Source organism: Calliphora vicina, chromosome 3 (assembly GCF_958450345.1).
Source record: "Calliphora vicina chromosome 3, idCalVici1.1, whole genome shotgun sequence".
NCBI lineage: Eukaryota > Metazoa > Arthropoda > Insecta > Diptera > Calliphoridae > Calliphora > Calliphora vicina.
This window is the reverse complement of record NC_088782.1, coordinates 15,023,836-15,041,612: the sequence shown is the minus strand read 5'-3', so window position 1 is coordinate 15,041,612 and position 17,777 is coordinate 15,023,836. Positions and strand designations below refer to the sequence as shown.

Below are 17,777 nucleotides of genomic sequence, written 5' to 3'. Positions count from 1 at the left end.
GGAGACAATTGTCACTTTAGTGTGCCCAAGTAATCTATAAAGTAGTCGATTTAATTATTTTCTTTATATTTTACTAAAAAATGTATTTAATTATACCTAAAGGGACACATTACTGTCTCTAAAACTGCTGGTTATACACACGTTTGCTTAAAAACCAGACAGATTTCTCTACACACATAACCCCATCACTTTTTTGTTTAATTAATCAATCAATTGTACATTGTATCACAGTATGTTCAAACAATAAGGCCAAAGACCGATTAAATACGTAAGAGAAGCAGGAGGGCAGGAGGGCAGTTCAGGCAGATTTATGCTGTCGATACTTTATTTTGTTTTTTCTTTTGTACTACAAAGTGGAAACCACTTAGGCCCGAGTTACTAATTATTGTTTTTTTCCTATAAGTGGAGAGGGAAAACAATTTCCATATGCATCATATTTTTGAGATAAAACTCTATAAAGGCAACAAACAAACAAAAAAATTTATAATAAATCAATAAAATTAAGATGATTGAAGAAAATATTAAAGGCAGTTTTTGCATTTTTTTTATTTTAATTATAAAGGCAGAGGGGTTTTGAAGTGTTTAAGGCTGATTAATTTAAATTGATGGTTTTAAATTAAGTTGATAATGGAGCAATTGAATGTAGGAAGTGAAATTTTATAAATAGTTTCAAAATTTATTAAGGAAATAAAAAATAGAGAAGTTGATTTAGAATAAAAAAAAACTCAATAGAGTTTTAAAACATAGATGGATTGTAAATGTATCGAGCCCTTAGCGCCAAATTATCGTAAGCGACATTTGTAAAAATTTTGTTTTATTGCAGAAATTAAAATTTTATGGGCCGCCTGATGTTTTAGCGTTCTCAGAATATCAAAATTGTTAATAACATCAAAAATATAGGGGGTAAGATTTTATCGTAAGTCAATGTTTGTATTTTACAGTAAACAAATTTTATCGTAAGTGACACACAGTGGTATAGAAAAAAAAGATTGAAATAAATCTGTAACTTCTAAAAGGTTAGATTGGTTTGAATGAAATTTCACGTCATTTCACGACACCTCGGGTATGTTACATTTTTAAAACGATATTATTTCTTGGTTTGAGTTCCGATTTCGAAAACATTATACATGTAGAATCTTTTCATCGAGCATTACAAAAAACCTCGTCGTAGCTATCAATTATCTATTATAGCTTAGGATATATTCGCATTTGAAAACTAAATTTTCAAAATTTTTACCCACCCTACTCCAGTTTTTTGATAACAGCGTATCCAAATATTTCCAGATTTTCTCCTGTATTGGACTAACAACGCATGTATGTGTCAAACGGAAGAACTGTTTAAAAATAATGACTAAGTCCAAAGTTATATGCATTTGAATTAAAAAAATTTTAAAAAGCAATTTTTTGCTATTTTTTTGGGGAAAAAAGAACTTTTTTTCTTTTAAAATAATCGCAAAAAATTTCTAAGAAGATGTATAAGGAATTTCTACTTTCTGAAAGCTTAGTCTTCGTAAAATATTCTAAAGGAAAACCAATTTCAAAATTGTTGTTACCGAGGAAACCAGGTCCTTTCAAAAATCACCTATTTTTTATGTAAAATAAAATTTAGGCCAAAAATTCTCAAATCGCGTATCTGATATCAAAATATAGTAACCGATTATAGGTGGCTCAATATGTTTCTAATTATTTTGTAAAGGGTCCCGATAACCATGACCCTGGTATGGATATTATAGCCAAAAAACTAAAAATTACCATTTTTGGAATTTTTCAACACTTTTTTGGGAATTGCGGGATTGCTAATAATAAATTTCAAAATTCGTTTTTATTTTTCCATTTTAAATAGAAAAATCTACATAACTGTGAAATTTCATTAAAAACTATTCATAAATAAAAATTTAATTTCAATTCGAAAAATTTTTATCTATGCAAAAATTCAATAAAAAACATTTTTTGTCATATTTTTCTATTCTATTTTTGAAAAATAGACAAATAGCTTGAACGAAATTATATTATATCGCATCGTGACATTTTTAATTCTATGTATAAATTTCAAAATAATCAAAAAAAACCTTCTCCTGTAAAGTTTGTGTTTTGTCGCTTACGATAATTTCGCGCTAAGGGCTCGGTATGGTGGTTTCCATGCAGAACAAATCCTACAATAATACTTGGCTCTAATTGAAGAAAATTTAAAATAAAAATAGTAAATTTTCATATTGTTTTTTCCACACCAGGATGGTTTTAACTTAAGTCCGAGTTCCGAATTTATAGGTCATTCCATAGGGACTACCAAATCCTGAAAATATTTTCACTTTTTTATCCTTCATATTTATATCGAAGTAATTGGTCAGCCATCCATAGATCTGCTTTGACCCTTAACTTTTAAAGGGTGTCTCAGTAAAAATTAAAAAATAATTTTCAAAAAAAACTTGTATTTAAACTTGTAAATAAATCTGGCATTTCTAAACGGCTAATCCAATCTGGATAAAATTTGACGAGGGTGAAGCCAAGGACTTTAAGTTATTAAAATGACTCCTACAAAGGCTCCAGGGGCGGTGCTATGGTGACTCAAAGTAGGGTACCTTCGACATGTAAAATTTTTAAACACGTGCCATATTTTTGTTACCCATTCGATTTAAAAAATTTTTCTATTTTTCGAAAGCGCTTGTTCTATTTATCTCTTATAATTTCAGAGTTATAGGCACTTCAAAATAAAATTTTTAAAAATTTGCCATACCTTGGTCCGCTTTTTTTAAAATATAGGTCGTTCTTTTAGACCGAACTGGCTCGACAAGTATTGACAACTAAATTATAAATAATATACAAAAGATTTCAGTGTAATATCGATTATAGATACAAAAATAAACGATTTTCAATTTAAATATTCTAAAAATAGTAGATTTTTGCTGTTTTTTGGTCAAACTCTTTTTTTTATTAAAAAAAAAAACTTCCTTTAAGAATATATAACAATTTTCTATTTTTCTATAAGGTATCTTTATGGAGAACATTTTGGTATAAAGAACATGTCCTTTTTTTCGACTATGTTGCCCCTACGTCCTTCGGAATTTGACCTATTTTTTATCAAAATTTCAACTTTGGGCCACATGTTCTAAAATCTCAAAGCTGGGATCAGAAAACCAAAAGCAGTTTTGGAAATCTTGATGTGTTCCCCCTATTTATCCCCAAAGTAATTTCCCAGTCCCGAAGGAAATGTGGATCGTATAGCCAAAATTGTAAAAATACCTTTTTTTGGGATTTTCGCCTCGAATACTCCTTGGCTACGCCCACGTCAAATATTCCGATCGAACCAGACATTTAAAAATGCAAGACTTATTTCCAAAAAAAATTGATTTTGCCCCACTGTGCACGGCTGCACGACCACCGTTGCCGCTGTAGCCAAGTTAAACTAATTTCTATTTTCATAGGCGGCAATAAACAGAAATAGTGCAGTCAGCATAATAAATAAAGTATGTAGCTGACTACACGGCGACAATTGTCGCTAGCGTTATTTGTATTCGTGTAGTTGGTAGCCTGCTTTCGTGAATGTGTTTAATGCATAATCCTATATTGTCGAGAAAGATATACCTATAAAGGAAGTAATTATTGTTCCAGTATTAAAAACAAGATGAGCGACAATAGTCTATATTCGTGACACTTGTTCGTAGACCTTGTCGACAATTTAATCCGACTGCAACTTATTTATCATCGAGAATTTCCTTTTATATTCAAAATAATGTTGAGGATGTTTAAAATTCAAACTAGAAAAGTTCAAATTTCCAAAACCCGTAAGTATTCTCTAATTCCACTCTGTATGTAACACAACCTATTGATTGCATAAATTCGTAGACAAAGGTAAATATAAAATGTAGCAAACAACAAAAAAAATTATAAAACAAGGTGCAAAAAAAATATTCAACATCATAAAAATCAATGTGTAAAGGACAATGACACATAAGAACAGAGCACCATTAGCAACCAACACTACTGCATCACCACCACCACAACACTCAGTTACATTTACCCAAATACATACAAATTCTCTATATATGTATAGAGTGTATACAGCTTTGTGTTTTTTATACTAAAAATAATACATTGTATGTATTTTACACAGATCCTTAAAGCACAAAAGAGAATTAAGTTTCAGTGTTCAAAAAGGATGAGTTTTAAACTTTGAATGGGCATTGTAATTGCAACAATAATACAGCAGCAGTTATAGAAAAAGTTGGTCAAAACACTGAGGAATCAGCCAGAGGAAATAGACAGAGTTACAGGATACCCTACAGCACATTTTGAAAGGAAGGGAATTTAAGTCATGCTAAGATTTCAAGAGATATGAAAACATAAACTTTTGGTCCTTCGAACCGGAAAATATTGAATTGTCCTAAAACACGAGCAAGATCAAGATTTTTCGTGTAAAGAAGCGTTTAAAATACAAGTCGTATTTAGAGAATTTAAATCATGTTAGGATTTAAAGAGATATGGAAACATAAACTTCTGGTCCTTCGAACCGGAAAATATTGAATTGTCCTAAAACATGATCTCTTCAAAAATAACGAGCAATATCAAGATTTTTCGTGTAAAGAAGCGTTTAAAATACAAGTTGGATTTAGGGAATTTAAATCATGCTAGGATTTAAAAAGATATGGAAATATAAACTTTTGGTCCTTCGAACCGGACAAAATTAAATTGTCCTATTACATGATAATTTAAAAAATAACGTGCAAGATCAAAGTTTTTCGAGTAAAGACTCGTTGAAAATATAAGTCGTATTTAGTATTCAGCAATAAAAATCCTAAAATTCCAAATTCATTTATATAAAGTCTATCCTCACCCACTGCAGGGTATAAATAAAACTGTATAATTAAATCAGCATGTGTAACTACTTTGGCATTAAACGAAAATAGAGAAGGCCTTGTGTAATTCTGTAGAAATATTTTTTGTGCGCATTTTTCCCACAACAAAGGACTATTAATGTGGCTTTAAATATTTACTTACTATTTCAGGCTTTTTATTTTCCTTCTTTTCTATGTAATAAATGTCACAACTATATTAAATTTAATGGTATTTAGCTTTAAACAGCATAATCTTGGCTACTAGTCATATTAAATTATCTTTTAGACAATAGATTATAGATAAAAGTGACAGTGAAATCTTCAGACAAATTTTAAAATTCTGCAAAAATAAATAATTTTTTATTATTTACAAAATAATAAATTTTTTCTTATTTTTAAATTAATTTCTTTCACTTCATTGCTAATCAAATTGTATTGAATATCCTATAAGACAAAAAAAAAATAACATTAAAGCACTCAATGAAACTGTCACATTCACCAACTTTAACAATCTGTCACTATACAATTTCTCTAAATATCTCGTAGTAAATCTGTAGAAATCAGTGAAAATGACAGAAATAGTTGAGTTTGAACCCATCTAGCAGTGTGTCAAGACAAACAGACATACCAACCATGATATTCGCTCATTCATACACAAATATATAACATACTTCAAACATTGACGGTGACATTTATGATAATCAAAACATTTGACAGTAACATATGACATAAAATTTGTTATAAACATTATTATTGTTTTTTATTTAGTTTTTGCTCTTTTTTGGTTTTTATAAAGTTATTATTATCACAATAATATGTCACAAGTGATTTAATAGCGGATAATATGTCACACACAAAAATACACAGTTCACAGTAATGCTGGAAATTTATTAAAAGTAATTAAAGTCAAAACAGAAAGAAAAACAGCAACATAATTTGCGGTCAAAGAAGTGAAAAAAGATAAAAAGTTAAGAGAAAAGTAAGGAAGAGAGAAGTAATTCTGACAAGTGGGTTGGTTTTGTGAAACAATAAATCAAAATTCACACAAAATAGTTACATCTAACAGAAAGTTCTCAATAAGCATTTTTACTGGAATTCAAGTTGAAATCAAGTGTAATTCAAGCCTTGAATTATAGTCAAGCAATTGAATTACAGTTGTACATATTAACTTTATTTCAATAGCATTCTGCAGTAAAAAGGAAACATAAATTCAAGCCATATGTTTTTTGTTTGAAAGATATTTAATTTTTCTAATATTTTTCATTAAATTTGAATTCAAGTCAAAATCCAACTAAATTTTCAAGAGCTTGAGTTTTTGAGGCTTTGGTGCTATTGGGTTACTGTCAGAAAGATGTAATTTTGCAGAAAAATTTGATTTTTAACATCATAAAGTAAAAATGTAATTTTACATATAATAAAAAATGTAAAATTTTACACAAAAAAAACACTTTACACAAAATGTATATCCTTAAGCCAAATTTTTACAGAAAATATAAATCGTTTGACAAAATGTAAAGTTTAAATAAAATATAAATTTTTACACAAAATGTAATTTGTTACACAACAATAAACTTTACACCAAATGAATATTTTTTATACAAAATGTAAATTTTAACACAATATGGAAATTTTTTACATAGGAAATAAATTTTAACACAAAATGTAATATTTTACACAAAAATAAATATTTTAAGCAAAATTTTACACAAAGCGTAACATTTTACACTAAACGTAAGATTTTACACATAATGTAAAGTTTTGCACAATATGTAAAATCTTACACAAAATGTAAATTTTACATTAAATGTAAAATTTTTCACAAAAATGTAAATCTTCAGCCAAAATGTAAAGACATTTTACAATATGTAAATTATTACACAAAATGTAATTTTTTACACTAAATGTAACATTTCAAATAATATATGTATAAGTTTTTACGCAAACTGTAAAATTTTTCATAAAATTAAATTTTTTACACAAAATATAAATTTTTACATAAGATATAAAATTTTACACAAAATGTAATATTTTACAGAAAATATAGCATTTTACTCGAAATTTAAATTTTATCACAAGATGCTAATTTTTACACAAAAAGTAATATTTTACGCAAAATGTAAAATTTTACATAAAATGTAAAACAAACATTTTACAGAAACTATAATATTTTACACATAATGTATCATTTTACACAAAATGTAAGATTTTATACAAAATGTAACATTTTACTCAAAATGAAACATTTTACACAAAATGTACAATTTATAGAAATTGAAATATTTTACACAAAATGTAAAATTTACACATTTTATACAAAATGTATTATTTACACACAAAGTAATATCTTACACAAAGTGTTAAATTTTACACAAAATGTAATATTTTAAAAAATGCAACATTTTACACAAAATATAACCTTTTTCACAAAATGGAATATTTTACACAAAATGTAACATTTTACTCATATTTAACATTTTACACAAAATGTAGCATTTTACACAAAATGTAATATTTAACACAAAATGTAAAGTTTTACACAAATGTAAATTTTTACACAAATGTAAATTTTTACACAAAATAAAACATTTTCAATACGTAAATTATTACACAAAATTTAATTTTTTACAATAAATGTTACATTTCAAACAATATATAACATTTTACGCAAACTGTAAAATTGTTCATAAAATTAAATTTTTTACTCAAAATATAAATTTTTACATAAGATGTAAAATTTTACACAAAATGTAATATTTTACAGAAAATATAGCATTTTACTCCAAATTTTATACAAAAAGTAATATTTTACATAAAATGTAAAACAGTTAACAGTTTACACAAACTATAATATTTTATACAAAACATAACATTTTACAAAAAATGCAACATTTTACAGAAATTGAAATATTTTACACAAAATTTAAAATTTACACATTTTATGCGAAATGTATTATTTACACACAAAGTAATATTTTACATAGTGTTAAATTTTACACAAAAAGTAAAATTTTACACAAAAAGTAAAATTTTACACAAAATTCAATATTTTACACAAATTTCAAATTTTTACACAAAATGTAACCTTTTTCACAAAATGGAATATTTTACACAAAATTAAAATTTTTACACAATATGTAAAATTTTACACAAAATGTAAGCTTTTACACAAAATGGAATATTTTGCACAAAATGTAACATTTTACACAAATTTAACTTTTTACACATAATGTAATATTTTATACAAAATGTAAAATTTAGCACAAAATATAAAATTTAGCAGAAAATGTAACATTTAACACATATGTAACATTTTACACAAAATGTAACATTTTACACAAAATGTAACCTTTTTCACAAAATGGAATATTTTACACAAAATGTAACCTTTTAGACAAATTTTACACAAAATTAAAATTTTTACACAATATGTAAAATTTTACACAAAATGTAACCTTTTACACAAAATGGAATATTTTGCACAAAATGTAACATTTAACACAAATGTAACATTTTACACAAAATGTAATATTTTATACCTAAAATCTCTGTTTACACTAAAAGTTTCATTTTGCACTAAAAATTCTCGGTTTACACTCAAGATCTTTGTTAAAATAAAAGCTCACTTTTTATACAAAAAATACAGTGAAAAAATACATAAAATCAATAAAAACAGACTTGCTTTAATTAATTACCAGAAAATTTAACCTAATATTTCAATCTTTCTCTATAATTGAAAAAAAAAACAAAATGCCAAATAAAACTCACCAGTCAAATTCTCTTTGCCCGCCTGAACATTGTTCGTCGGATTACACTGCAATATATCGGACAGCGACAAGGAGGAGGCAATTAATTGACGTTTCTCCTCAAAATTTAAATAATCCATGGAATTACTGCGCTGAGGTGTAACGGTTATGGTAACGGACTTTTGCATTTTAGCCACCACACACAATTGTTGCTGCTGCTGTTGTTGCTGTTGGTGCTGTTGCAATTGTAAAGCATGTTGGTCATCCTCGGGCTCTTCGCATTCGGCAAGTGAAGTGGCTAAAACCAATGAATTGTTATTGGGATGATTTATATCCTGGCCATTAACACTGCTGCCAGCTTGATAATGATTTAAAAATTGATATGGGGGATTTTGGGCAATGGCGGCTGAATAGGAGGGCGGTGGATTTAAGGGGGTGGGAGAGGAGGATTTTATCATGGAAGCTCCGCCACCGGCGCCAACATTACTGCCGTAGGTGTGATGATCATTGGCATTGATGGCGGCCACCAGAGAGGCTAAATTATTGCGACTATTGTTTATTAAATGGCTGCTGTTGTTTTGTTGTTGCTGGTGCTGTTGTTGTTGTTGCTGTGTTGGTGGTGGCTGTGACAGTTGCTGATGTTGTTGTTGAAATTTATGTTGCTGCTGTAGTTGGGCCAATAATTGCTGCTGTTGTTGTTGATATTGTGGTGGCGGTATAAATTGCTGCTGTTGTTGTTGTTGCTGCTGCTGCATATGTTCTGGTTGTGGTTGCTGTTGATGCTGTTGTTTTTGTTGCTGCTGCTGTTGTTGCTGTTGTTGTTGCTGCATAAGCTGGGCTTGTTGTTGTACAAAATTTGTGGGTATATTTAATTTATTGCTACGCATAGACATGTTGAATGAGATTTCTGTGTTGTCTTGTTGCCACGTTTTCTTTTGAAACAATTAATTTTTGGTGCCACAAACTCCAGAGACTTTGTAATTGAAGTGGCAAAGGGAAATTCTTACAAATTAATTTGTTAAGGTGTAAATTGTTTAATTGCCAGCTACAGGTTTACAAGTTGTGTTGTTCCAAATTGTTTTAAACACGAAACATTTCATTTCGTTTAATTGTGTAGAGGAAAACAAAATGTGGGTAACTAACTGGTTGTAATCACTTCGCCAAACACTTGCCCCACTTTTCTGTTTGTTTGCTTAAATGGTGATGTATTTTTTGATGTTGAAATGTGTTTTAGGCAGGTTATTTTTCTGTCTAAAAATAAAACTCTCTCTCCTTTTTTATTGGTTTATTTCAAGGAAGAAAGTAGGGGGTTGTTTGAGGTTAGTTTCCTTCATGTTTATTTATGTTATCATCATTATCGTGTTTGAATTATTATTATTGTTATAAATTTGTAATATGATATTTTTATGTCAATATTTAAGGAAATTAAGTGGAAACGTCTTTTTATATTTATTAATGAAAGCAAACTTTTACACTTTTATTTTGTAAACAAAACACTTGGGAACACTTTAAATAATTTATATTTTTCTTATGGCATCTAAATCTATAAAAAATATAAAGGAATTTTAATAAAAACTAACCAGATTTTTAAAGAAAATCTTAAATTTTTTTCTTACATATTGTACCTAGAATGTCATGCTGATAAATGAGCCCCTTTTTTAATACCAAAACAATTACAATTACAGCTAATAATACCCCATTCCCTTTTAAATTATTGTTCCCCTTTTATTGTCAACCTCTTTAAATGTCATTAAAATTATCTCACCCAACACTTGGCCATAAAAATTGTTTAAATTTTTATTAAAACACACATTTTTAAACACATTTACAAGTATCATTAACTTAAATGTTTTAAATTCTTTTATTAGGAAATAAAGACGTAAAGGAGTTTAAAAAAACATCACATCTTGTTTTTATAGAAATCCAAAGCCACCATGTAAACAATTGAAAATATGACAGACAGCTCAAGTATGCCCTCTCCATATGGAGTTGGCAACACATCTCACATCAGACATGCATCATGTAGAGACAGACAGGCAGACAGACGTACAGGCATCAGCCAGGGAAAAACAATTTAAAAATTATGAATAGAATTGATGAGTGAAATAGAAAAGCATAAAATAATGACGGGTAAACAAATTTGCAAATTGGTAGACAATAGAGAGAGAATAAAGGAGTTGATGATACTTTACACAAAATTTAATATATTACACGAAAGATAACATTTTACACAAAATGTATGATTTTACACAAAATGTATAATTTTACACAAAATGTATGATTTTACACAAACTGTAATATTTTACACAAAATGTAATATTACAGATAATGTAATATTTTACGGGAAAAGTAATATTTTACACAAATTTTCCACAAGATGTAAAATTTTATACTAAATGTAATATTTTAACAAAATGTTAAATTTTACACATTTTACACAAGATTTAATAATTTACACAAAAAGTAATATTTTACACAAAATTTATTATTTTACACAAAATGTAATATTTTACCCAAAATGTAACATTTTACACCAAATATAAAATTTTAAACATTTTACACAAAATGCAACATTTTACACACAAGGTAATATTTTACACACAAGGTAATATTTTACACAGAATGTATAATTTAACACAAAATGTAATATTTTCCATACAACGTGATATTTTACACAAAATGTAATATTACACAAAGTGTAATATTTTACACAAAATGCAACATTTTACACAAAATGTAATATTTTACACAAAACGCAACATTTTACACAATATGTAAAATTACAGAAAATGTAATATATTTGTAAGATGTACAATTTTAGACATTTTACACAAAATGCAACATTTTACACACAAGGTAATATTTTACACAGAATGTAAAATTTAACACAAAAACGTAATATTTTACACAAAATGTAATATTTAACACAAAATGCAACATTTTACACTAATATTTTTTACAAAATGTTAAATTTTACACAAATGTAACAGTTTACACAAAATGTAACATTTTACGCAAAATGTATCATTTTACACAAAATGTAACATTTTACACAAAATGTAACATTTTACACAAAATGTAACATTTTACACAAAATATAACATTTTACACAAAATGTAACATTTTACACAAAATGTAACATTTTACACAAAATGTAACATTTTACACAAAATGTAACATTTTATACAAAATGTAACATTTTATACAAAATGTAACATTTTACACAAAATGTAACATTTTACACAAAATGTAACATTTTACACAAAATGTAACATTTTACACAAAATGAAACATTTTACACAAATGTAACATTTTACACAAATGTAACATTTTACACAAAATGTAACATTTTACACAAAATGTAACATTTTACACAAATGTAACATTTTACACAAATGTAACATTTTACACAAAATGTAACATTTTACACAAAATGTAACATTTTACACAAAATGTAACATTTTACACAAAATGTAACATTGTACACAAAATGTAACATTTTACACAAAATGTATTATTTTACACAAAATGTATTATTTTACAAAAATTGTGTTATTTTACACAAAATGTAACATTTTACACAAATGTATCATTTTACACCAAATGTATCATTTTACACAAAATGTAATATTTTACACAAAATGTAATATTTTACACAAAATGTAATATTTTACACAAAATGTATCATTTTACACCAAATGTATCATTTTACACCAAATGTATCATTTTACACAAAATGTATTATTTTACACAAAATGTGTTAATTTAACACAAAATATAACATTTTACACAAAATGTAAAATTTTACACAAAATGTATTATTTTACACAAAATGTATTATTTTACACAAATTGTGTTATTTTACACAAAATGTAATATTTTACACAAAATGTAATATTTTACACAAAATGTATCATTTTACACCAAATGTATCATTTTACACCAAATGTATCATTTTACACAAAATGTATTATTTTACACAAAATGTGTTAATTTAACACAAAATATAACATTTTACACAAAATGTAAAATTTTACACAAAATGTATTATTTTACACAAAATGTATTATTTTACACAAAATGTGTTAATTTTACACAAAATGTATTATTTTACACAAATTGTGTTATTTTACACAAAATTTCACGTTTTACATAAAAATTTACTTTCTACACAAAGAAGTTGATTTTTACACAAAAAGTCTATGTTTACCCAAAATGTGATTTTACACAAAGTATAATATTTTGTACTAAATATAATAGAGGTCACCAAAAAGTGAGTACATATATTTTGTTTCTGGTCTGCTAATTTCCAGGAAAATGGTCTATCCTGTACAGTATTCATCTTAATCAAACAAAAATCTCTACAATACTAAAACAATTAAAGAACAGTTTTTTTTATTTTGCTTCTTGACGGTAAATAGGAAATAAAAAGAACAAAAGATTTAAAAAACAAGAAATGCTGAAAATACAAAGAGAAGCAACCAAAGAACAGAGCCCAGTAAAGGGTGAAGGAATGCCTCTCAGCAAGAGCCAACCACTTGACAGACAGCAGCCGGTACTCATAGTCACTACATGCCTACATATGTGTTTATGGGCATGTGAGTGGAAAGAAAATTACACAAAACAACAATAATGTTGAGAAATAAAAAAAAAAAAAAAAAAAATCAAATTGAAGCTACACAAAACCTTATATTAAATTGAAGGAAGTTGTTGTATTATATAAAACAATTGAGGGTTTTTATCTTTTTTTTCCATATGAAATGATGAGATGTTTTACTTGTGTTTTATTATTATGATTATTTGTGAAAAGAAGTAAGAACAAATAGTATCTGTGAATTACAATTAAACAGCAGAGGCACAGTAGAAATATATAAAATTTAAATTGTGAAAAAAAGTAAATTTTCTTAAAGAAACTAAAATATTTTTTTGCCAAAAGTTTTATATAAAACTCTTCAAATTAACATCAGAATCAAAACTGTATTAATTTCCGTTGCAAAATTCATTTCAAACCCAATAAATTAGTATTAATTCTTATAAAGTTTAAGGACTATAATATGTTTCCCTTGCTGTGTGTGTAAAACACGCTCAGGGCGCAAATATCAGATTAAAATTCATGAAATTCACTTAAAATGTTAAAAACTATCCTAAGTAGTTTGCTATTGAAAATCAACAAAATCGATTTAACGCAAAAATAATTATGCGCTAAAATGTAACACCACCTTGTGTTCAGATGAGTTGGAATGAAAAATAACCAATCTTGGAGTCAAAGTCTATTTATGAGGTAAAACCTGATAAATATAATCAGTAACCAAGTTTTTCATAAAGACAGGGATTTTGAGCTCTCAAAAGCAAACTTTGTCCCATTGTGCATGACTATAAAGCAGGCAAACATTTTGTTGAAATCGTTGCAGTTCTCACAAACATTAATTATTAGCAATTCATTTTAAACCATCAGAAAAATCCCTTTCCTCACTCAAGGATAAAAGTTCAATAAACTTAAAAGCAATGCCAGACACAAAATGTTCCTTTAAAAACGATTTCATCTTTATGTATTTCTAAAGATTTACACCTGCATGAGTTTTTTGTTTCCAGCAATTCAATTGTCTTTTTTCCAGGGAGTATATTTAAGTTAAAGTGGGCTTATCAGTGAGAAAAATACAATAATAAAAATAGATTTAAACATTTTAAATTCTTAACACGTTTTATTTTTACTACAATTCTTCAGTTTTGTTCAAGTTTCTTGGAGGAGAAAATATGTACACAGAGAAAACAGATTCGTAGTAGCAACTGAATTTGTTGCCAATCGAATGATTCGGTAGCACACATTGAATTTTTCGGTTATTGCTACAGAAATTCAGTTAATAAGGAAAAAGTTTGGTTGAGGCAACCAAACTTTTGTTATCCCTTGTAAAGTTTTGTAGTCATCAAGACAGAATCATTCGATTGTTAACAAATTTGATTGCTACTATGAATCTGTTTGCTCTGTGTAGGAAAAAAGCTTTTTTTTTTTTGCTCATTCTCCTGCTATGTCTTGCTGTTTTCTTAAGTAGTTTCTACGAAAAAACAGATAAATTTCCCTAGAGCTTTACAGAAAATTAAAGACGTATTTACCCACTAAAAGATGTTGTTGTAACGGCTTGAGGAAAAGAAAAAATAAATAATACGTGTTACAAAGAAGTTGGAAAGAAAAAGCTCAATTATGTGAGAATTTGTGTTGCTTATTTGAGATGATTTCATCAATTTAATGGAAACATGTCATACATTAACAATAATACAATAGAATAAACAATATTTGGATAACAAGAAAATCAAGTTTAAAGGCATTTTTTATTCCTTAAATTCTATTATTTAAAATCAATATTGAACTAGCGTTTTGAAATCTGATAATTTTATTTAAAACCTGTTTTTTTCCTACAAAAGAAATTGCCTTTCAAACTTGTCATCTTATTAAAAAAACACACAAATTTTGTTTACTTTCCTAAACTAAAAAGCTTATTTTCTATAAAAAAAAAAATAAAAAAAATTAGCCATCAATTTATATAAAGACTAGAGAAATTTCGGCGCCACTTAAATGATAAGTCTATTGCTTACATTTCTAGCTAAATGGCATTGGAATACCAACATGTCATAGTCTCCCAATACCCCTCCAAACACCCCCACAAAGTCATTTGTAAACTACACCAAACTTTCAAACAAAGAATTACATAAAAAATGTTTTCTTTCCTACCAGCCCAGAACAATTGAAATTTAACAAAAGACAAGCAACCAGCATCATACAGAAACCCCTCATCAACATCATCATAGTCGTCGTCATCTTTTCCCAACCATTTAAACGAGGCTGGCTTGGCTGGGCTTGACTTGGGCTGGGAACAACAAAATCATATTGTAATTGTATAAAATTACTTTTATAAAAATAAATTACACAACATTTAAAAATAAAACATGATGATGTACAGGAAAATAAAAGTAAAACAACTGCATTTAAATAAGAATTTCAAAAGAATTATGAACAACAAGAAAAAATAATGTAAATAAATGAAATAAAAAGTATTATATTGTATTATTTTTGAAACTTTAGGAAATTGTTGTTAAAAAAAAAGATTTGTGACAATAAATTCAAATCTGGCAGCTGTTTAAAGAAGAAAAAAACCCTATTAGGTAGGACAAAAATTACAACATTTTATTGATAAAGGACAAGTTCTGTCTCCTCACTCTGCAGAATATAAATGTAAAAAATAGAAAAAAACAAGTAAGAGAACTTATAATTTTTTCAAATATTTTTAGGTAAACAAAATTTAACTTTTTGTAAATTGTTTTTAAAATTTAAAAATTTTTTTTTCGAAATTGAAATTTAATTTTTTTTTTTAATTTTTTTTCCAAATTTTTATAAAAAATTTTTTTAATTTTTTTTTTGAAAAAAAATTTATGACAAAAAAAAATTTTTGATGTAAAAAAAAATTCGGGTTCAAAAATATTTTTCCCGATTTTGTCCCATTGTTGGTCCAACTTACTTATCTACATCGTTGCAATGGACTTTGAAATATCTATCATTAGATATCCATATTGTCAGTATTAATTACTTAGTAATCCAGATATAGGTCAAAAATAGGTAAAAAATCGAGGTTGTCCCGGTTTTTTGCTTATATCTCAGCCATTTGTGGACCGATTTTGCTGATTTTAAAAAGAAAACTTCTCGAAAGCATGTCTGACAGAATTATTGAAGATTTGGATCCCAAAGATATCTGGGGTCTTCAGAAAATTGATTTCAACAGACAGACAGACATGGCTTAATCGACTCCGCTATCTATAAGGATCCAGAATATATATAATTTATAGGGTCGGAAATGAAAAATGTAGAAATTACAAACGGAATGACAAACTTATATATACCCTTCTCACGAAGGTGAAGGGTATAAAAATTAACAAACTCAAACGTTTGAAAAGTTTTGAAAACAAAGGAAATTCTCAAAGGTTTCTAAAACCTAAAAAGGGGTTAAAATTTAATATTTTGTTGTAATTTGAGATTGATTTTTCAATTTGATGTCACATAGAAAACTGATTTATTATACCCTTCACCTTCGTGAGAAGGGTATATATAAGTTTGTCATAATTTCTACATTTTTCATTTCCGACCCTATAAAGTATATATATTCTGGATCCTTATAGGTAGCGGAGTCGATTAAGCCATGTCCGTCTGTCTCTCTGTCTGTTGAAATCAATTTTCTGAAGACCCCAGATATCTTCGGGATCCAAATCTTTAATAATTCGGTCAGACATGTTTCGAGAATTTTGCTATATAAAATCAGCAAAATCGGTCCACAGATGGCTGAGATATGAGGAAAAAACCAAGACAACCTCGATTTTTTACCTATTTTTGACCTATATCTGGATTACTAAGACATTAATTAATATAGACAATATGGATATCTAATGATAGATATTTCAAAGACATTTGCAACGACGTATATAAGACCATAATTAGATGGAACTACAATGGGTCAAAATCGGAAAAAAAATTTTAACCCGAATTTTTTTTCACAAAAAAAAAAAATTGAAAAAACAAAAAAAAAATTTTTTAAATTTACAAAAAAAAAAATTTAAAAAATTTTTAAAAAAAAATTAAAATAACAATCGAAAAAAATTTTTTCAAAAAAATGAAAAAAAACAACTGGAAAAAAAATTAAATTTTGTTTACCTAAAAATATTTAAAATTTTTAAGTATAATTTGGTGAAGGGTATATAAGATTCGGAACAGCCGAATATAGCACTCTTACTTGTTTTTCATTCATCTTATTTGCAAATTGCAATTGAAGTTTGAAATATGATTGAGATATGATTGGAGAATAAATGCATGTCACAAATTTTAAATTTTGGATTTTATTGTGCAGAGTCTTATTAGCAGCATATTATTCTGAAATGTTGATCACATCATTCTCAAACATTTTAAATTTGAGAAAGAGATTAATTTCAAATAATTTTCAACATGACCTCAAAGTCGACTTCTTGATTTTAGCATGAGATTAAAAAATGTATGATTTAAAAATGCGGGATTTACAATAGATGGCATATCGCTTGAACTAAAATAGATGACTCACATATGTGCATGTTTTTTGTATAAAAATGCGGATCATACTTGAATTTTTGGCGATTTTTTAAAAAATGTGAGACGGGTACTTTTGCTGATTAAGAGTAAAGAGCTTTA

The 17,777-nt window shown here is 27.2% G+C and overlaps 1 protein-coding gene across 4 annotated transcripts in view; it reads right to left on the bottom strand.

Annotated features, from left to right (window-relative positions):
• LOC135954412 (myb-like protein Q) overlaps nt 1-10,055 on the bottom strand; it is a 402,184-nt gene extending 392,129 nt beyond the window's left edge. Inside the window, exon 1 of one of the 4 annotated variants that reach the window (XM_065504580.1) lies at nt 8,598-10,055. In XM_065504580.1, the coding sequence (XP_065360652.1) occupies nt 8,598-9,468 (871 nt within the window). In that variant the 5' untranslated portion in view covers nt 9,469-10,055. The remainder of the gene's footprint in view (nt 1-8,597) is intronic. The other 3 variants (XM_065504579.1, XM_065504582.1, XM_065504581.1) reach the window with 3 other exon arrangements.
• Nucleotides 10,056-17,777: the final 7,722 nt, after the last annotated feature.